The sequence below is a fragment of the Sus scrofa genome, chromosome 3 (assembly GCF_054392235.1).
Source record: "Sus scrofa isolate SSC_HxYL_T2T_F1_AM1 chromosome 3, Sscrofa_HxYL_maternal_Yorkshire_Landrace_v2.0, whole genome shotgun sequence".
NCBI lineage: Eukaryota > Metazoa > Chordata > Mammalia > Artiodactyla > Suidae > Sus > Sus scrofa.
In genome coordinates this window covers 92,155,676-92,177,620 of record NC_139385.1, presented here as the reverse complement: position 1 = coordinate 92,177,620, position 21,945 = coordinate 92,155,676, and the positions used below count along the sequence as shown (strand labels likewise).

General features: G+C 41.1%; 1 protein-coding gene and 1 long non-coding RNA gene across 48 annotated transcripts in view; one reads left to right on the top strand and one right to left on the bottom strand.

Moving 5' to 3' along the window:
* LOC106509807 (uncharacterized) overlaps window positions 1-18,135 on the top strand; it is a 50,645-nt gene extending 32,510 nt beyond the window's left edge. For 23 of the 47 annotated variants that reach the window (XR_014841857.1, XR_014841846.1, XR_014841853.1 and 20 more), the window contains 2 exons: window positions 8,606-9,001; window positions 9,137-9,915. Coding sequence is in view for 6 of the 47 variants with exons in the window: in XM_085019151.1 (XP_084875277.1) it covers window positions 13,514-13,601; window positions 15,851-16,184 (422 nt within the window). In the remaining 41 variants the exon portion in view is untranslated. Of the gene's footprint in view, window positions 1-8,328; window positions 8,464-8,605; window positions 9,916-13,513; window positions 15,255-15,850 lie in introns of those variants that run through there. The other 24 variants (XR_014841869.1, XR_014841868.1, XR_014841866.1 and 21 more) reach the window with 7 other exon arrangements.
* The window catches only part of LOC146404771 (uncharacterized), a 1,009,186-nt gene that overhangs the window by 700,772 nt on the left and 286,469 nt on the right, over window positions 1-21,945 (bottom strand). The gene's annotated exons all lie outside the window — the stretch shown is intronic.

The window sequence follows — 21,945 nt, the reverse complement described above, 5'->3', positions numbered from 1 at the left end:
AACTTACAGAATGGGAGAAAATAGTTTCAAATGATGCATATGACAAGGGCTTAATCTCTAAAATACACAAACAACTTATACAACCCAACAGCAAAAAAGCCAACAACCCAATTGAAAAATGGGCAAAAGACCTGAATAGACATTTTTCCGAGAAAGATATATAGATGGCCAACAAGCACATGAAAAAATGCTCAACATCCCTGATTATTAGAGAAATGCAAATCAGAGCTACCATGAGATACCACCTCGCACCAGTCAGAATGGCCATCATTAATCCACAAATAACAAATGCTGGAGGGGGTGTGGAGAAAAGGGAACCCTTCTGTACAGTTGGTGGGAATGTAACCTGGTACAACCACTATGGAGAACAGTATGGAGGTACCTTAGAAAACTATACATAGAACTATTGTATGACCCAGCAACCCCACTCTTAGGCATATATCCGGACTTTCCTTGAAAAAGACACATGCACCCATTTATGTTCACTGCAGCACTATTCACAATAACCAAGACATAGAAACAACTCAAATGTCCATGACACATGATAGGATTAGGAAGATGTGGTATATATATGCAGTGGAATACTACTCAGCCATAAAGAAGAACAGAATAATGCCATTTGCAGCAACATAGATGAAACTAGAGACTCTCATCCTGAGTGAAGTAAGTCAGAAAGAGAAAGACAATACCATATGATATCACTTATATCTGGAATCTAATATATGGCACAAATGAACCTTCCCACAGAAAAGAAAATCATGGACTTGGAGAATAGACTTGTGGCTGCCAAGGGGGAGGGGGAGAGAGTGGGATGGATTGGGAGTTTGGGGTTAATAGATGCAGACTATTGCTTTTGCAATGGATAAGCAATGAGATCCTGCTATGTAGCACTGGAAACCATGTCTAGTCACTTATGATGGAGCATGATAATGTGAGAAAAAAGAATGTATATATGTATGTATAACTGGGTCACCATGCTGTACAGTAGAAAATTGACAGAACACTGTAAACCAGCTATAATGGAAAAAAAGAAAAATCATTATAAAAAAATAATCATTCAAGGGGAAAAAGATACGTGAACAGGATATTTATTGTAGCATTGTTCATAACAGTAAAAGATTGAAAACAATGCAAGTATTTATACATATGGAATAGGTTAGCATAATGATATTCATGTATTGGGATATTACACAGTGTTTTAAAAGAAAGCGATGGAAAGATGTCCAAGATATAATAAGTGAAAAAGCAACTTATAAAACAGTATGGTTCAATTTGTAACTCAAGTAATGTCAATAAATAAAACCATTGCCTTGACATATACAAATAGATAGCTGTTACTTCTTAAAATTATTACTAAAATACATAGGTTTTAGTTTATATATCAATGGCATAATCTTTTTTTATTTATGTACAAGATTATCTTTATTCAACTTTAGAACTATTTTGGGATTTTCCATAATTACTTTGTCTGAAAATCTAATTTTTTGTTCTGAAAAAGTGATTCATTAGACTTATAGTATGATGGGTTTTAGACAGTAAAAAAAATAACTTGTAAAGATTTTGTCTAATTTTACATGTTAAGAAGATTATTAGCAGCAACTTATGGAATTTAGTCACATAGCATGACAAAAAGTAAGTTGAGCACTCAAACCCTCACACCGACACAATATCTTTTTTTTTTTTAGGGCAGCACCTACGGCATATGGAGGTTCCCGGACTAGGGGTCAAATAGGAGCCAATGGCCTATGCCACAACCACAGCAATGCCAGATCCAAGCCGCATCTGCGAGCTACTCCACAGCTCACGGCAATGCCAGATACTTAACCTACTGGGCAAGGCCAGGGATCGAACCTTTGTCCTCATGGATATTTGTCAGGTTCATTAACCGCTGAGCTACGACAGGAACTCCACAAACAATATCTTAATCACATTCAAGAGAATAATGATTTTTGCATGTTGGTACAGTAGGGATTTCCATAATTTAACCTTAAAGAGCTGTTCTCTCATCATCTTTTAGTCATTAACTGGTAGGTCATAGACAAAAGATTTTGTTTTTACAAATGTACCATGAGGAATTGTGAAATCATTAGACTTTTTTCTTTTATATGTGATGAGGCCTATTATTAATTTTACTCTTCCATGATTCATTAATTTTGAAGTGTGGAAGAGTAAAAGTGGATGTCACAGTGGAGGACTTCCTTTCTTTCTGCTGACCTCAGTCTTAGTACCTCCATCACAGAAATCCACTGGAAAAGGGGTGTTCAGCGTTTCCATAAACATGTGGGGCAGAAAATGTCAGGATAAATTTTACAAATCTGTTAAACCAATTGTGTCAAAAATAAGAACAGAGAAATGAAAATGATAGATTTCTTAAGTCTCATTCCAAATCCTAACAGTGCTTTGTAAGCGCCTAAAAGACTGTCCACTGGAAAAGAGATCATGGTTTTACTTGCCTGCTTCTAATTAAGAAGATTGCTGTCTCACTCTATACACTGCTGATCCTCAGATCACAATGGTGAGACCATGGAAGGCACAAGGAATATTCACACCTGGACAGCAACTTAGAGTATGGATTGTCATGCAACAGAGCTCAGGCAAATCCATAACATCACAGGCAAAGAGTCAGGCTTAACTAGGAAATTTACAAGCCAAGAGTGTGTAAGAGAGGGCACAGGGGACGCACTGGGGACAGTGTGCTCTGTTGGACCTGTCATAAGTGAGCATTCCAGTGAAGGAACATCTGCTCTCCTGTGCTCTCTCGTCTTCAAGACCAAAGTTGTAAACATCCTTGTCAGTTGGGTTCACACAGACTACTTGGTATCAGACTGTTTAGATGTCAATTGTCAGGAATTATCTGAGAGAGCCAGCTGGCTGTATCTGGACTCCCTGAGTGTCCCTGGGAAGTTGCAACCCCTCCTACTTGGAGAGAAGAAGCCACCTGTGCCATGGAAGGGGAATGTGGAAGAAATAGGGAGGTTGTTGGTCACAGCGGGTCCATTGGCCAGGCGACCCAGAGTGATCTCCCGGGATCATCAGCAGACTATTCTGTTTCACCACTGATATAGTTAGACATCATCTTTGTACATAAAAAGACAGAACTTAGGGTTCTGTTTTTATTGAAAATTTAAAATGGGAGTTCCTGTCATGGCTCAGTGGTTAACAAATCCGACTAAGAACCATGAGGTTGCGGGTTTGATCCCTGGCCTTGCTCAGTGGGTTAAGGATCTGGTGTTGCCGTAAGCGGTGGTGTAGGTCACAGATGTGGCTTGGATCCCACGTTGCTGTGGCTGTGGTGTAGGCTGGTGGCTACAGCTCCAATCCAATCCCTAGCCTGGGAGCCTCCATATGCCATGGTGTGGTCCTAAAAGGACAAAAAAAAAAAAAAAAAAAAAAAAAAATTTAAATGCCCATTTCTGCCACAATTGTTTGTAATTCTGTGAGCCTTTTGTAGGATTTCTGTTTTTTGCCTATTTAAAGAAAACTTAAATATTTTAAAAGTTGGTATTTAATTAAGAAGTTTAAGGGAGTTCCCATCGTGCCTCAGTGGTTGACGAATCTGACTAGGGACCATGAGGTTGCAGGTTCGATCCCTGGCCTCGCTCAGTGGGTTAAGAATCCGCTGTTGCCAGGAGCTGTGGTGTGCGTCACAGACATGGCTCGGATATGGCATTGCTGTGGCTGTGGCATAGGCTGGCGGCTACAGCTCCGATTGGACCCCTGGCCTGGGAACCTCCATATGCTGTGGGTGCGGCTCTAGAAAAGACAAAAAAAAAAAAAAAAGTTTAAATACTCAGTGTCCTTCCAGCTTTGACTATGAATGGTTCTTCCTGGAGTTTTGCCACTTACTCATTGCCACCTGCTGGAGAAGAGAAGAAGTGCAATTGAACACGCCTTTCTGGTAACAGACCTGTTAGCCCTTCTCTGCTGTGGAAATCATACCATGTTCTCAAAAGAGTCACCCCTTATTGCTCCAGGTGAAGGCAGAGGAATGTGTGTGGTATGGACTCAGGAAGAACTAAGTCCTCTGACCTTTCCATTCCTGAGTTTGTCCTGTAACCTGCATTGGTCCCTTCATCCCAGGGGATGGAGGTGGGCAACTCACTGATCTGGAACAACAGCGGGTAAATTCACCTACTGGTTGAGAGTAAAGAGAAGTGCCAGTGGTGATAATATTGGCTGCTTTGTTACCTAAAGCTCTTGGGGTCAGAGCAGCTTTAATATATGTTTCTCTACTCTGTGGACAGGTAAGAAGGCTAATGTCAGATAACCTTAGAAATAAAAATTGCAGAAAGCTATTTGAAAGCCTGTTCTTATAGATATAAAATTAGGCTTATAAGCAAAAAATTTGAAAACTCATTCACCACAGATCACTAACATTTTTCATGGCTTCATGAACACATTTAACTCTTTGTTACAAGAATATTATTAATGGAAGATGGTACAAAGATATACCATGTTCTTGAATTGGAGGAATTGATATTGTCAAAATGACTATACTACCCAAGGAAATCTACAGATTCAATGCAATCTCTATCAAATTATCTACGGCATTTTTCACAGAACTAGAACAAATAATTTTAAAATTTGTATGGAAACACAAAACACCCCAAAGCCAAAGCAATCCTAAGAAAGAAAAACAAATCTGGAAGATCACGTTTCCTGACTTCAGACTATACACAGAACTACAGTCATCAAAACAGTATGGTACTAGGAGTTCCTGTCATGGTTCAGTGGTTAATGAACCTGACTAGGAACCATGAGTTTGTGGGTTTGATCCCTGGCCTCACTCAGTGGGTTAAGGATCCGGCACTGCCATGAGCTGTGGTGTAGGTCACAGACATGGCTTGGATGCCACATTGCTGTGGCTCTGGCATAGGCCTGTGGCTACAGCTCTGATTGGACCCCTAGCTTGGGAACCTCCATATGCTGTGGTATGGCCCTAGAAAAGACAAAAAGACAAAAAACAAAACAAAACAGTATGGTACTGGCACAAAAACAGAAATATAGATCAACAGAACAGGATAGAAAGCCCAGAAATAAGCCCATGCATCTATGGTCAATTACCAGAGTCTACAGTAAAAGACAAAGGAGACCAGACTACACAATAAAGACAGTCTCTTCAGTAAGTGGTGCTGGGAAAACTGGACAGCTACATGTAAAGGAATGGAATTAGAACACCCTCTAACACTGTACACAAACATAAAAATGGATTAAAGATCTAAACATTAAGATGGAAACTATAAAACTCTTTGAGGAAAACGTAGGCAGAAAATTTTGACATAAATTGCAGCAATATTTTTTGGATCCACCTCCTAGAGTAATAAAAATAAAAACAAACAAATGGGACCTAATTAAACATAAAAGCTTTTTCACATCCAAGGAAACCATAAACAAAATGAAAAGACAGAATGAGAGAAAATCTTTGCAAATGTTGTAACTAACAAGGGATTCATCTCCAGAATATACAAATAGCTCATGCAGCTCAATATAAAAAAAACAACCCATTCAAAGGGTAGGCAAAACATCTAAATAGACATTTCTCCAAAGAAGACATACAGATGGCAAAAAAACACATGAAAAGATGCTCAACACTGCTAATCATTGGAGAAATGCGAATAAAAACCACAGTGAGGTATCCCCTCATACCAGTCAGAATGACCATCATCAAAAAGTCTACAATGGGAGTTCCCGTCGTGGCACAGTGGGTTAACTAATCCAACTAGGAACCATGAGGTTGCGGGTTCGGTCCCTGCCCTTGCTCAGTGGGTTAATGATCCGGCGTTGCCGTGAGCTGTGGTGTAGGTTGCAGACTCGGCTCGGATCCCGCGTTGCTGTGGCTCTGGCGTAGGCTGGTGGCTACAGCTCCGATTGAACCCCTAGCCTGGGAACCTCCATATGCCGCAGGAGCGCCCCAAGAAATAGCAAAAAAGACAAAAAAAAAAAGTCTACAATGTTGCAGAGGTTGTGAAGAAAAAAATCCTCTGACACTGTTGGTGGGAATGTAAATTGGTACAACCATTATGGAGAACAACACGGAGATTTCTTCCTTAAAACACTAAAAAGAGAACTACCGCATGATCCAGTAATTCCACTCCTGGGCATATATCCAGAGAAAACCATAATTTGAAAAGATACATGCACCCCAATGTTCACTACAGCACTGTTTACAATAGCCAAGACATGGAAAAAAGAAATGGATAAAGATGTGATATATATATATGTATATATGTGTGTGTGTATACATGTATATATATGTGTGTGTGTGTGTGTGTGTGTGTATACATGTATACACACACACACACAATGGAATATTAGCCATAAAAAAGAATGAAATAATGCCATATGCAGCAATAAGGATAGACCTAGAGATTATCATACTAAGTGAAGTTAGACAGTGACAGACAAACATCATATGATTATCACTTATATGTGGAATCTAAAAAAAAAAAGATACAAATGAACTTATTTGCAGAACAGAAACAGATTCACAGACTTTGAAAATAAATTTGTGGTGGTACAATTTATACCAAATTTATACCAAAGAGGACAGGTGGTGGGGAAGGGATGGACTGGGAGTTTGGGATTGGCATATGCACACTGAGGTATGTGGAATGATTGGCCAACAGAGACCTACTGTATATAGCACAGGGACCTCTACCCAATATTCTGTGATCATCTATGTGAAAAAAGGATCTGAAAGAGAATGGATGTGTGTATATGTAAAACTGAATCATTTTGTTGTACAGCAGAAATTATCACAATCTTGTAAATCAACTATACTTCTATAAACCTGTTTTAGAAATTGAATTTTGGGAGTTCCCGTAGTGGCTCAGTGGTTAACAAATCCAATTGGAACCATGAGGTTGTGGGTTCGATCCCTGGCCTCGTTCAGTGGGTTAAGGATCTGACGTTGCTGTGAGCTGTGGTGTAGGTTGCAGACATGACTTGGATCCCACGTTGTTGTGGCTCTGGCATAGACCCACAGCTACAGCTCCTATTAGATCCCTAGCCTGGGAACCTCCATATGCCACGGGTGCGGTCCTAGAAAATATAAAAAAACAAAAAACAAAAAAAAAAAGAAATTGAATTTTGAAAAATTATGCTTTAAAATCAACTAGACTTAGGGGGAAATGGGCCTGGTACAAACTGCTTGAATTTCATGCAATGCTGTAACCAGGGCGCTACAAAAACAATAATAATTCTGATGAAAATATTAGCACATTCTATTTGCATGTGCATCTGCACCCACCTTCACAGTATTAGTCCTGTCAGCACCAAGATCTACAGCTCACACTGCCTCCTTTGAGATGTAGACACATGACAGAATTATAGATCATCTTCGTGGGTCCATTTTGGGGGGACAGCTTCTGGAATTAAAGGAATCATACGCACACCCAGCTTCTTCAGCTGCCCTTCAGTTACCTTTTTGCCAGGTAGCTTAATATTAGGAGAAGATTGATAGTTCTTTTTCTTTTCTTTTTTTTCTCTTTTTGTCTTTTGAGGGCCACGACTGCAGCATATAGAGGTTCCCAGGCTAGGGGTCGAATTGTATAGCTTGCAGCCACAGCCACAGCCACAGCAATGCAGGATCCAAGCCGCGTCTGCAACCTACATCACAGCTCACGGCAACACCAGATCCTTAACCCACTGAGCAAGGCCAGGGATCAAACCTGCGTCCTCATGGATGCTAATCAGATTCATTTCTGCTGAGCCACGATGGGAACTCCAAGATTGGTAGTTCTTTTTTTTTTTTTTTTTTTTGTCTTTTGTCTTTGTTGTTGCTATTCCTTGGGCCGCTCACGCGGCATATGGAGGTTCCCGGGCTAGGGGTTGAATCGGAGCTGTAGCCACCGGCCTACGCCAGAGCCACAGCAACGCGGGATCCGAGCCGCGTCTGCAACCTACACCACAGCTCACGGCAACGCCGGATCGTTAACCCACTGAGCAAGGCCAGGGATCGAACCCGAAACCTCATGGTTCCTAGTCGGATTCGTTAACCACTGCGCCACGACGGGAACTCCGAAGATTGGTAGTTCTTGAAGCCACAAAATAGTCACTTCATGCACCAAAGGAAGGCACTTTTGCAGGATTTTCAGTTTCTTCCTCTAAAATCTTCATATGGTGTTTCAAAAGAGTGATGTGCTATGAAAATAGCATATAAACCAATGCAACTTCCATGTTATGCTGTCCTCATAACCCTATATGCCAATTGCATATGAGCTAACCATTGTCACAGAAACACATGTTGTAGAAGAATGAATTGTATTCAGCAGGTTAGGCAGGGAAGGAGTTTATGTAGTAATGGTCCTGTTATTGGCCTTCTTCTAGGAGCTAAAAGAAGGCAAAAATTGAGCTCCCTTGTGGCTTAGCGGGTTAAGGATCTGGCGTTGTCACTGCAGCAGCCTGGGTCACTGCTGTGGCATGGATTTGATCCCTGGCCTGGGAACTTCCACATACATGCTGCAAGTATGCCCCCCACCCCCACCCAAAAAAGGGCAAAAATGGAAATGATGAGTGTGTCTGTCAGGCATGCATCTGGATGCATGTAACTAGAAACCCAACTACAATGGCTCTATAAAATACAGATTTGTTTTTCACATTGTAGGAGTTGAAAGGCATTCCAGGCTGCTGCAGCTACTCAAAGAAGTCATCAAGGACCCGTGTTCCTCCTAGTGCCCCAGTTCTCCATCCTTAGGATGTTTCTTCCATCTTCATGGTGACAAGATGGCTTCTCCACCATCAAGCACTGTGTCCATGAGTCAGGCAGAAAGAAGAGGGGCAAGGCAATGGGCTTGTTCCCAGAAGCCCCACCAAGCCACTGTCTATAGGATTGAGAATCAGCCAGAACTATATTATATGGTACCGTGAATGAAAAATGTTGCCTGCCATATCAGTAAATAAAGGATGTTGCAGCCACTGAGGTATGACAGCCACCTCTACTGGCACACTCTGAGGGAACTCAGGATTGGAAAGAGCAGGAAACTGGCCCTAGACAGCTAAGGTGCGTATCAAAGGCATGATTTCAATGAGCCCAGACTCTTGCATCGTCCCACACATAGAAAAGTGCTAAAGTCATAATTTTCTTTGATTAACAGTAATCTTTTGAAGTTCCAACTATACCTGGTCTTTGTTGCAGAAACTCCTATATATTCTGGCTCCTCCTTTACCTCTTCAGAACAATCCCTCAGAGCAACCTGAGAGGCGGCATTCTGGACTTATGTCTTCAGTTTTGTCTATCAAATAAAATATAATTCTTGACTTTCAGGTGTGCAATTTTTTGGCCATGCCCACAGCATGTGAAGTTCCCCAGCCAGAGATCAAATCTGCACCACAGTTGTGGCAATCCCGGCTCTACCACTTGGGAACTTCCTAGATGTATTTTTTCGGTCAACAGAGCCCACAAGAGAGGCTGAAAGTTCAATGTTATAAGTGGGTTCTTTGTGCTTGGAATAGATTCTGTGAGTAAAGATAAGAGAGAGAATAGCTATTCTAGACTTGCCAGGTCTGCAACACTGGCATAGTATGTACCTTGAAAATGCTAATTATAAACCTGATTTTTTTCTCTTTTTTTGCAACTCTGAAATTTCTTAGGAGGATTTAGAGTGGAAGCTCATAGAAAACATTAATTCTCTGTGGAGAAATATTAAAGACTACCACTTCAAAAAGTATTGGACTATACCTTGCAGACTCTCTTAAATATTGTTAATAAAGGACAGAGAATAATGCTGCCAGAAGGACTCTGGGAATTTAATACAACTTTAAGTAAAGCAACAAAACAACAAACAGAAATGTGTATGATTTGCATTCTCTCCACAACTCTTTATTTGTGAAATGTATTAAACTGAATCAAAACACATGACATAGAAATTTGACTTTCATCCAGAATAAAACTGCTGATAGATTCTCCAAGTAAAATGCATTAATCCTTGAAAACCTGCTGTAAGATGGTCTGTTTGTTACAGCATGTTCCCTTAAAACAAAAGCACTACATTTGAGGAGTCCCGTCATGGCGCAGTGGTTAACTAATCCGACTAGGAACCATGAGGTTGAGGGTTTGATCCCTGGCCTTGCTCAGTGGGTTAAGGATCCGGCATTGCCATGAGCTGTGGTGTAGGTTGCAGACACAGCTTGGATCCTGAGTTGCTGTAGCTCTGGTGTAGGCCCGCAGCCACAGCTCTGATTGGCCCCCAAGCCTGGGAACCTCCATATGCCGCAGGAGCAGCCCTTTCTAGGCAAAAAGACCAAAAAAAAAAAAAAAAAAAAAAGGAACCAAAAACACTACCTTTGATTTCAGGAGAGCTCGGTTTGAGTGCCAGTTCTTCTAGTTATTAGTTGTTGACTGTGGGGGACACAGTGCCTACCTGGGATCCACTCCCACCTCCCTCTTTCCCAGCATCACCCAATTTTCCTCCTTCATCCCCCTGCACCATACAGCCCCAGCACTTTCAGAGAAGCCAACTCCAACTGGGTCATGGTGGTCCCCTCTGCTTTCCCAGGGGTTTTGTCAGGAATGAGGATTAGTCAATATAGATTAGGATTTCCATTATTACTGGCCAAAAATATTCTAATAATAACACTAATGTTGAACAAATTAGGACAAATTACTTAATTGTCCAGCATCCCAGTGTTCTAATCTTTAAAATGGGGCTGATTCTGTCTGCCCTATCTACCCAACATAACCACTGCAAAAGTGCTCTTATTTTGCAAAATGAACTACATCCAGAAGATGGTATTATGTCACAAGAAAGAAAATTAATTTGAATAGCTTGGGGTATTTCCTATAAACCATCAGATTATTGTCAAATTTGCAAATTATGGAAGCTATTTTTAAACAACTATTTACAATATAAGCATTCAATGAGTGTCATAGAACTAGCACTGTTGTCAAATTATGCATTTATTCATTCAGTCATCCAACCAATATTTATCAGGCATCCATAATGCACCAGGCACAATAGTAGGTGCTAGGGGTACAGTAATTGGCAAAAAGGTCACAGGCCTTACCCATGGGGAACTGCAGCTGCCAGCCATGCTGCTGCAGAGCTCAAACTCTTACAGACCCACCTCTGCGGCAATTTCTGAGCAAGGCAAGAACACCAGTCTTGTTATTTTACTGCTAGGCCTCTTTTACAAAATCAATACCACTCATTTGACTGCCTATCCTATACACTAGCCTTGTTGTCAAATTGCTTTTGTCAGTTTAAAAAAAAAAAAAAAAAACTCACTCTCAAAAAAAACCAAAAAAAACAAAAAAAACCACCTGGCACCATCAAAATACTCCAAGAAATACACCCTAGGCTTAATCAATTTCAGTCCAGAAGGATGGTTCTAAGTACATTTTGATCCTCAGGGGCACAAATTTTATTGAGAACCATTCTTTTAAAGGAGACATCACTGCTTAAATAAATGCATGTTGAGGTTCTATTTTAAAACACATTATTTTTAGCCCCAGCTTAGGAATCTGGCATTACCTTACAAAGAACAGGCTTCAGATGTGGCAGTGACTGCAGTTGCTTCCTATTATTCTTATCACTGTCATTGCAAAATCTTCAGTTTAAAAACCTGAGGAACAAGAACATGAACCATGCCTTAAAATCAGACAAAAGACTAATAGTTTTTAAATGGTAATACTAATTCTCAGTTTTTATTTAGTAAATTTAGGGAAAGATTTTAATTGATAGTAAAAAGTTTAGGAGTTCCCGTCGTGGCGCAGTGGTTAACGAATCTGACTAGGAACCATGAGGTTGTAGGTTCGATCCCTTCCCTTGCTCAGTGGGTTAATGATCCAGCGTTGCCGTGAGCTGTGGTGTAGGTTGCAGGCGCGGCTAGGATCCAGCGTTGCTGTGGCTCTGGCGTAGGCCGGTGGCTACAGCTCTGATTTGACCCCTAGCCTGGGAACTTCCATATGCTGCGGGAGTGGCCCAAAAAATAGCAAAAAGACAAAAAAAAAGTTTAAATTGTGAATTTTTCAGATGAAAAAATTTTGTCTTCCACATCTTTATTTGAAAGAATCAAATCTCACATTTGTCAGATGAAATTGTTTCCTAAATTATCAGAGATAATTTTCATATTCTTTTATGGAAGTCAAATTTGGTGAGGTTGTAGAATTAATTTAGAAATGACAGTGGCAGAGTTCCCATCGTGGTGCAGCGGAAACAAATCCCACTAGGAACCATGAGGTTGCAGGTTCAATCCCTGGCCTTTCTCAGTGGGTTAAGGATCCGATGTTGCTGTGAGCTGTGGTGTAGGTCACAGACACGGTTCAGATCTGGTGTTGCTGTGACTCTGGCGTAGGATGGGGGCTACAGCTCCAATTAGACCCCTAGCCTGAGAATCTCCATATGCCACAGGTGCAGCCCTTAAAAAAAATAAATAACTGGCTTGCTCTTTCTTCCAGGAGAGCTTGCTAATTGACATTGAAACATTAAACATCCTCCTGAAAGCACTCAAGCTAATGAGGTAACCAAAACCCAAAGGACAAAAATTAAGCAAAGCAAGTTAGTTCTTGAAATGAGACTCTTAAGACCCCCAACTTGAGAAAATAAAGAACTAGGGAAAAAAATTAGAAAAAGAAAAAAATTACATGTGAATGATAAAATACTTATTAAAGGAAGGTTTGTTGTTGTTGTTTTTGTTGTTGGGGTTTTTTTAGGGCCACACCCATGGCATATAGAAATTATAGAAATTCACAGGCTAGGTGTTGAATCAGAGCTGCAGCTGCTGGCCTACATCACAGCTACAGCAACACCAAATCCTAGCCTCATCTGTGACCTACACCACAGCTCACGGCAATGCCAGATCCTTAACCCACTGAGCAAGGCCAGGGATGGAACCTGTGTCCTTATGGATACTAGTCAGGTTCATTTCTGTTGAGCCACAGTGGGAACTCTAAGGAAGTTTTTTTTTGTTTAATTACATATTCATTCTTTCAATTATATGCATGGCATAGATTGTACTATGATTTCAAAGTATATCTGTTCATGGTGTCTCTTCTCTCACTGCTTGAAAATATGAAAGAGAGGAGAACTCCCTATGCCTGAACCTTACATGTGCATGGTTGCAAATTCAGGTGCCTTCTTGGCCAATTCCAGGGAGGGCTGTCCAAAGCAGGGGACATGTGGCCATGAAAGGGTCAGCTGCTTCTGACTTCACCCTTTGTTGCCAGGTGAAGTGCGGGCCCAATGCCGCTCAACATTCCAGGTATTCAGAAGAATATTGACCTGGCTTGGGCTTCCCCCAAAGCAGACCAAGACAAGGCTTTGGGTGCAAGTGTTTATTTGGGAAGGGAGCCCAGGCTGCTCAGTGCAGGAGGGGGACAGCTGCCATCTGGCAACCTCTGAAAGGAGAGAGAGGGGAAATTGCCTTATCTTTTCAAAAGAAGTATTTTGAGATTTCAGTTATTAATAGTAAACATATTTAAAGCTTCTTAGTAATTGTTTGCAGACAATGGAAAAACTTTTGTAATTATGAGCTGAACCCACGATTTAAGAAAGGCTCTTTTCCTTTCTCTTAGGCATAGAGAGTACTATTCAGGAAATTATAGCATTACTGTATCTGGGATGCATGACAAGAATAAGTTCAGGAAGGCTCCAAGGGGAAAGGTAAGCTCTTACTCCTGGGGGAGAGGAAGGGACCAAACCATTAGGTATGAAAAGCACAGCAGAATAGATGGGGGTGGTGGATAATGCCTGATCATGAACTAATTGTAAATAAGCCATATCATGTTGACTTCCTTTTGAATATGAACTTTTAAATGGCTTGATCCTCTAGTTCCTTTGTAAGAACCATGGTAACTTCCATGTCCAGGTCTAAACTATAAAAATTGTGAAAAGCTCCCCAAGGCTGCAAAGACTGGTTAAACATGTTAGTGTGCTGAATCTGAGGCCCATTGCTTCTCCTTGGCTTCCATCTCTGCTTCTTCATTGTTGACAGACCCACCCAAATGTAAATGTTTTTCTTACCTCTGCCTTTGAGTTGTAAAATAATTCTTCTAAGTGAATTAATGAGAAAGCAATGAAGATGAATACAAAATGCTGGCGCGTGTGAAGCAATGACCCTGACATCACTTTACCTGGAAAGTAGAGGGAATGCTCTTCCTTGTCACGTTATCACTCTTGCCCTCCAGGACACCACTGTCACCCCAGGACCTCACTGGCTGCGTCCTTGTCAGTGTCCTTTGCTGGCTCCTCTTCTACTCCCTGAACTCTCAACATTAGAGTGGCCCAGAGCTCAGTCTTCTGACCACCTCTCTCTCCACACGTGTTCCTTGTATGTTCACATCCAGGCTCACTACTTTAAGTACTCAAGTATATTTCCATGACTCCCAAATGAGTATCTCCAGCCCAGACCTCTGTTCTGAAGTTCAGACTAATATATCCTACTGCTGATTCAAAATCTCTCTTTGGCTTTCTCCAACAAGCATCTCAAACTTTGCATGTCCAAACCAGAGCTTTGATTCCCAGCCACCTTCACCTTAGCTTGGATTCCCCCAAAAGCAGACTGAGACAAAGACCTAGAGCAGTGGTTAGCTTGGGGAGTCAGGGAGATGGGGAGCTTGTCTGCAGAGAGGTCCTCAACATTCTTCCCTTCCTGTGTGCCTACTCCTCTGAAGTGTGATTTTGACAGCCTTCCCGGGAAGAAGTGGGATTTCTCTTTTCAACCTTTATACCTGGCCTGGGATTGTGACTTGGTTTGACCAAAAGAATGCATAGAAGTGACACTGTGAGACTTCTAACTCCAGGCCTCATGATGCTTTGTGGCTTCCCCATGTGCCTCCTTAGAATGCTACCCTGAGATTGGCATACGAAGAGTCCTGGTCTAGCCTAGTGGAGGATGAGAGGGCATAGAGAGCAATAAGCCATCCCATCTGAAGCCTCTTAAATCAACCAGCTGACAGCTGGCATCTTCCGTCTATCAGCAGAGGTCATTGTAAATAATCCAGTGCCAATCAAGATGCCAGATGAGGAGTTCCTGTAGTGGGTCAGTGATAATGAACCTGAGTAGTATCCATGAGGACATGAGTTCAGTCCCTGGACTTGCACAGTGGTTTAAGGAGTCAGCATTTCCATGAGCTGTGGCTCAGCATTTCCATGACCCGAGCCAGGTCACAGATGAGGCTCAGATCCCACGTTGCTGTGGCTGTGGTGTAAGCTGGCAGCTACAGATCCAATTTGACCCCTAGCCTGGGAACTTCCATATGCTGCAGGTACAGCCCTAAAAAATAAATAAAGCCCAACTGTGCTTTTCTGAAAAAATAACTGTTGTGTTGCTTGTTTCTGAGTCATTGAACTGGTCCCCTCTTCCCTTTTGAAGGTAGCATTCCTTTGAATGGAGGGTAGGGCAGTTGAACCAGCAAAGGACTCTGGCCCAGGCTTTGTCACTAACCAGTTTCATGATATTACCTGGGTTATTTAATTTCCTCCTCTACAAAATGGAAAGGACACTCTACCTGCCTCACAAGTTGGATGTGAGACCCCAATGATATAATGTGAAAAACTTGAAATACTACAGTTACACAAATGAAATTTTTTTTTTTGCTTTTTATTTTTTAGGGCTGCTCTCTCAGCATTTGGAGGTTCCAAGGCTAGGGGTTGAATGGGAGCTGCTGATGCCAGCCTACACCACAGCAGCAAGGGATCAGAGCCGCTTCTGTGAACTACACCACAGCTCATGGCAACGCCAGATCCTTAACCCACTGAGTGAGGCCAGGAATCAAACCCAAAACCTCAAGGTTCCTAGTCATATTCATTTCCCCTGTGCCATGATGGGAACTCCAACAAGATTTTTATTTTTATTTGCTGCTTTTAAACTCTCCTCCTTTCCCCTTTTCCTAAAATTTGTCTTTTCCTAGCGGTTCCAGAAGAAGTGATGGTAGGCCTAGAGAGCTCTCTGAGCTAGTCCAGCCATCCAGTTGGCCTGAGGTAAGAAACTGGGGAGGTTGGAGAGAGGTAGAACTAATAGCACAGCACAATAAAACTCACAAGGAAGTGCTGGTTCAGAGTCCCCTATCAGAGAAAGAAAAATTGAGGCAAAATGCAGTTTCTCTTCACTCCCCTGATAATAAAACAAATTTACAGGATCTCATCAAAACTATGGAAGAAAGACAAGTTCTGAAAACTTCCTGGTGTGCAAGGCATAACAAAGAAAATGTATTGTACAGCACTTATGTATGTAAATGTCCATAATGTCTTTGATATGACTTTTATCTAGTGGGCCTGTTACTGAGTCCAAGGTTACACTGCTGCCCCACAACAGGCCAATAAATCCAGAGACAAGATGCTGGGGCAGGGAATAGCAACTTTATTCTGAAAACCAGCAGGTCAGGAAAACAGTGGACTAGTGTCCCAAAGAATCATCTTACCTAAGTTAGAATTTATACTAAAAGGGGAGGCGGTGTGGCTGGTTGTTGGGAAATTTCGGTGCTGGAATCCTTTGTTCTTGCAGCCACATAGGTTCAGTCACAATATTCCCATAAACCTCTAACAAGGCAAATGTTATTCTCTGTTCTGCAACTTTTTATCTCTATGTGATAAGCATCTCTATATTCAGAGCATTAAGAATGGGCTATCATGTATATTTCAGGCTATAGGCAACATTCTTTTACAAAAGGTATAGAGACAGCATGACTAAGCACAGGCAACAGAGCACCAGGGTTAGAGCTCAAGGAATAGATCCAATATGGAGTCAGATCTGTTCTTCTCTGTTACAAGCTGTTTTATATTAGTGAACATTTTTTAAATGTGCTTTTTTTGGGCTTCCTCCTGCCCTATTTTGGTTCCTGTCTCCATGTTTCTCATGAAGTGTTTCAGTTCCTCAGCCACACGTTCTCTTGGCATAGTTTTCGGGAACATAAATTTCAAGATTGGCAAAGGGATACTGTACCTTACCCATTCCATCTGAACATTATTACGATGCCACAAAATCACCTATTTTCATAATAAAATATACCATGCTTCTTTTTATTAATAATTGAAAATGAACAGAAATATTGTTATTTGTTTGAGAAGGGCTCCATTGTTTTTCTTTAGAATGTTAATTTCCTGCTTTGCATTTCCTTCCTCATAGATAAATGCAGAGAACATGTCTCTTCTTGGGAAAAGTGGGCATTCTTGAAGAAGTAAAAGATTGACCTCATTGTATACATTTAATGTAACAGGCACAGGTAGTTTGTGAAAATTCAGAAATACTATTTTTTTCCAAAGTATGGTTAATGACAGGTTGGATAATCTCTTGATTTGGGAACTGAGTTCTACTACATTTAATACAATCCCAAATGACTAAGACGTGAACCAGAGAACACTGAGTCTGGAGGTTCGCAGTTTCTGGTATCATTTCTGTGGCTCAAAAGTGTGAGGGTCAAAGTTTCTCCGTTGTTTCTTACCATCATGATTATAACATGGATAACTGTGGATCTAACCATCACATTCAAATTCCAGGAAGGAAGCGGGAAAGAGAAAAGGCAAAGTCCAAGAGGCCAAGCCAGCCAAATCTTTCCCTTTAAAGGGACTTTCCTAAAAATCCTGCTTCTCTCTGGCCAGGATGGTATCACACAACCTCCTAGCTGCAAGGAAATTGGGAAATATATTTGTTTGTTTTTTTCAGCTGGGTATATTGCCACTTCCAGCAAAAGTAGGAAGGAAGAAAGGGAAAATAGTTACTGATCAAAAAATTGGCACTCTGTACCCCTCCTTTTTATTTAATTTTTTGGCCTTTCCACAGCATATGGAAGTTCCCAGGCCACGGACTGAATCTGAGCCACAGCTGTGATGCTTCAGCTGTGGCAACACCGAATCCTTAACCCACTGTGTCAGGCCAGGAATCAAACCTGCATGCCAGCACTCCAGGGACACTGCCGATCCTGTTGCACCACAGAGAGAGCTCCACCACAACCTTTTCTTGGAAAAATATCATCTTATTTCAAGATCATGTCTGCAAGCTGATGGTTGCTTTTTAATTATAAGAATAATAAATGGGGCCTTCACAAAATGGCCCCACCGCTGCTTTCAGTCCCTAGTGGACTGAGTTGTAATTGCTGGTTGAATTATTCTGCTATTACTAAAGCAAGTCGCATTGCCTTCTCTTGGGGGAATAGCTTTAGAATAGCTTCTAAAAGAAAAATAAAAGAATTTAAAACACTACCTATGCAAAACTGTAGTGAGTGGGTCTTAACGGTATTTTTTAAAGTATATTTTCATGGCTTACTTGTAATATAGTAGTTTTGGGGACACAATAACTACCCACGCATCAGAAGTTGCCCTTATGACCATTTCAGTGCATAAGGTATGGTGGTAGGAGAATTGGCTTTGAAATGAGACACACCTGGACTTGCAATGTAGGTAATATTAAAAGCCTCCAAAGTGGTCTGCCTGCGTTTGCCCTTGCTATTTATAGACCATTCTCAGCCAGCTGCAGAGAAGACCCTAAATGATGTCAGATAAAGGTACCCTGCTCAAAACCCCCAGTGGCTCCTCATCCAAAGAAGCCAAAATCCTTACAATGGCCTCCAAGGTCCTCTCCTTCTCTGCACACACTGACCCAACCCCCGAGTCTTTCTGACCTCTTTCCTGTCTTTTCTTCCTCTTCCCTCTGTTCCAGCCTAGCCTCCTTGCTGTTGCTCAAAGCCCACTCCCCCTCAGAGCTCTGCACTGCCTCTTCACTGCCTGTAGCACTTTCCCCTCTGATACCCACAGGGCCCACCCCTCACCCTTTCAGGGCATTTTTGAAGGTCACCTTTTTTAACGACTTCCTTTAATCTGCAGAACAAGCTTCCTTTCATCTTCTTTAATTTTCTATAGTACTTGCATCTATCACCACTATCTTCTTATTGCATTTCATTTCATTTCAGTCGTAGAAGAGGATTGAAATCTTTACTCCTAGTCTAGTATCTTATTTTAATTATTTTTCTAATTAATACAGTAAAAAAAAATTCAAACAGTTTAGGAGTTCCCGTCGTGGCGCAGCAGAAACTAATCCGACTAGGAACCATGAGGTTTTGGGTTTGATCCCTGGCCTCGCTCAGTGAGTTAAGGATCCAGCGTTGCCATGAGCTGTGGAGTAGGTCACAGACGCAGCTCGAATCCGGAGTTGCTGTGGCTCTGGCGTAGGCTGGCAGGTATAGCTCCAATTGGACCCCTAGCCTGGGAATCTCCATATGCTGCAAGTGTGGCCCTGAAAAGACAAAAGACAAAAAAAAAAAAAAAAAAAAAAAATTTCGAACAGTTCAAAAAGCACTTAGGAAAACTAAGTCTTGAGAGTTTTCTGGGAAGATAGTAGTGATAACAGTTTAGAGTTTGAATCCTTCTGTATTCTCACATAAAATGACAAAGCCAAAACCAAAACCACTAAGCTAACATCTACAATAAAATTAGGTAATAAGAGAAAGCCACATGGAGTTCCTGCTGTGGTTCATCAGGTTAAGAACCTATCCATGAGGATGCAGGTTCAATCCCTGGACTCCCTCAGTAGGTTAAGGATCCAGGGTTGCCACAAGCTCTGTGTAGGTCCCAGACTTGGTTCAGATCTGGCATCGCTATAGCTGTGGTGTAGGCCAGTAGCTGCAGCTCCAATTCCACCCCTAGCCTGGGAACTTCCATATGCCACAGATATGGCCCTAAAAAGAAAAGAAAAGAAAAAAAAGAACAGAAGAAAAAAAAACACCGGTATGACCACTTAAAAGTTTTTGTAACATGAGTAATCATCAGCGCTGGATACCATCACAAAAGGAACGATCATTAGATATCAGGTACTTTACTACCACCTATGAAGTATTCTTGCCAAAAACATCAAAAATGAATCTGATCAATCCAAGATCTAACTACTAATATATAGGAAATACAGAGAACAGAGCAGCGCATTAAGTGACAAAATTCAGAGTGGAACACTCTATAGGACAAAAGACCTGGTTTCTACAACAAAATTGCAAGAAAAAAAAAAGATGTGTCAAAATGAGACTTAAGAAACTTATTAACCAATTGCCATGTTTGGATCCTGATTCAAATAAATTCTATAAAATGTATAAGACATTAGGTTAAATTTGAACACTAGTAGGTGACTGGTATCCAGGAATTTTTCATTTTGTGTGTGTGATATGGCACTGTTCCAAGAGGTTTTTGTAAAATCCTTTAAAGATATATACTGAAGCATTTACATATGAAATACATCTATAATTTTCTTCAAAACAATTGGGGAGTATTGGGTGGGAGTGTAGAGGAAATAAGCTTCTGTTGACATTGGGTAATGGTTTGTGGGGTTCATGACCACTCTGCTTTTGTATATGTCCAAAATATTTCATAATTCCGTCTGTTTTTAGTATCAAGATATGTTTCTTGGCAGCATAGTGGGTTGAGGATCCAGTGTTATCACTGCTGTGGCTCAGGTCACTGCTGTGACGTGGGTTCGATCCCTGCCCTGGGAACTTCTGCACGCCTTGGGTGCGGTCAAAAAAATTTTAAGAAAAAAAAAAACACATATTTTTCTTTTCTTGATACAGGATACTAAAAACCCATGACTAGAAAATAGCTTACAACAAGGCAAAAACCTCATTTCTATTTTTTTAGATATCTATATCTATATCTGTAGATATAGATATGTTGAGAGTGAAAAAATAAAACAAAACAAAAAACTAAGTCTTCCACTGGCCACTCCCAGGCTCTGCTGCTAGAGGTAAATTCTATTGCCATTTCTTTGTTATTAACATCTTCTGAGAGATCGATATAAACATGCATATTATTCCTTGACTTTTGACAGTTATATACCAGATTTTATTATTTTTCTTCTCAGTTTTTCATTTCCTTCTCTTATTGAGATTTAGAACTGCCAAAGATCATAAAGTTTTAGATGTTACAAAAGGGGGAAAGTGGGAGGTGAGGGAATTGAATCAAGGTGGTCAAAAGATAGAAATGTCCAGTTATAAGTACCAGGGATATAACGTACAACATGACTTCAATAAATGCTGCTCTATGGTATATCTGAAAGTTGCCAAGAGAATAAATCCTAAAAATTCTCATCACAAGGAAAAAAGACATTGTCTTGCTTTTTTTGTATGTATATGAGATAATGGATGTTGACTTTTGTAGTAGTCATTTCACAGTCTAAGTCAGGTCATTATGCAGTACACCTTCAACTTATGCAGTAAAACTGTACGTCAGTTTTATCTCAATAAAACTGAAAAAAAAATTTTTTAAATTAGGGAAAATAGGGAGTTCCCATTGTGGCTCAGTGGTTAACAAATCCGACTAGGAACCATGGGGTTGCAGGTTTGATCCCTGGCCTTACTCAGTGGGTTAAGGATCTGGCGTTGCCGTGAGATGTGATGTAGGTTGCAGGCGAGGCTCAGATCCCGAGTTGCTGTGGCTCTCGGAGCAGGCCGGTGGCTATAGCTCCGATTAGACGCCTAGCCTGGGAACTTCCATATGCCGCCGGAACGGCCCAAGAAATGGCAAAAAGACAGAAAAAAAAAAAAAAATAGGGAAAATAACCAGAGTAAGTAGATATTCTAACTATATAGTATATTTGCCTTCAAAGCTAGGAAATCTGGAGTTCTCGTCTTGGCACAGTGGAAACAAATCCAACTAGGAACCATGAAGTTGCGGGTTCAATCCCTGGCCTCGTTCAATGGGTTAAGGATCTGGTGCTGCCATGAGCTGTGGTGTAGTTCGCAGGTGCAGCTTGGATCTGGTGTTGCTGTGGCTGTGGCGTAGGCTGGAAGCTCTAGCTCTGATTAGACCCCTAGCCTGGGAACCTCCATATGATGCGGGTGTGACCCTAAAAGAAATAAAAATAAAAATAAAGACTAGAAAATCTTATGAACTATAGTTCATTTTTCATTTATTCAGTCTATATTAGTTGTTAAATAGATGATGACTACTGGGTTTTTTTTTAAAGCAGGATTTAAAAAACATATTGTACACTGGGACCTTGCCTATGCAGAAGCAACAAAAAATTGCT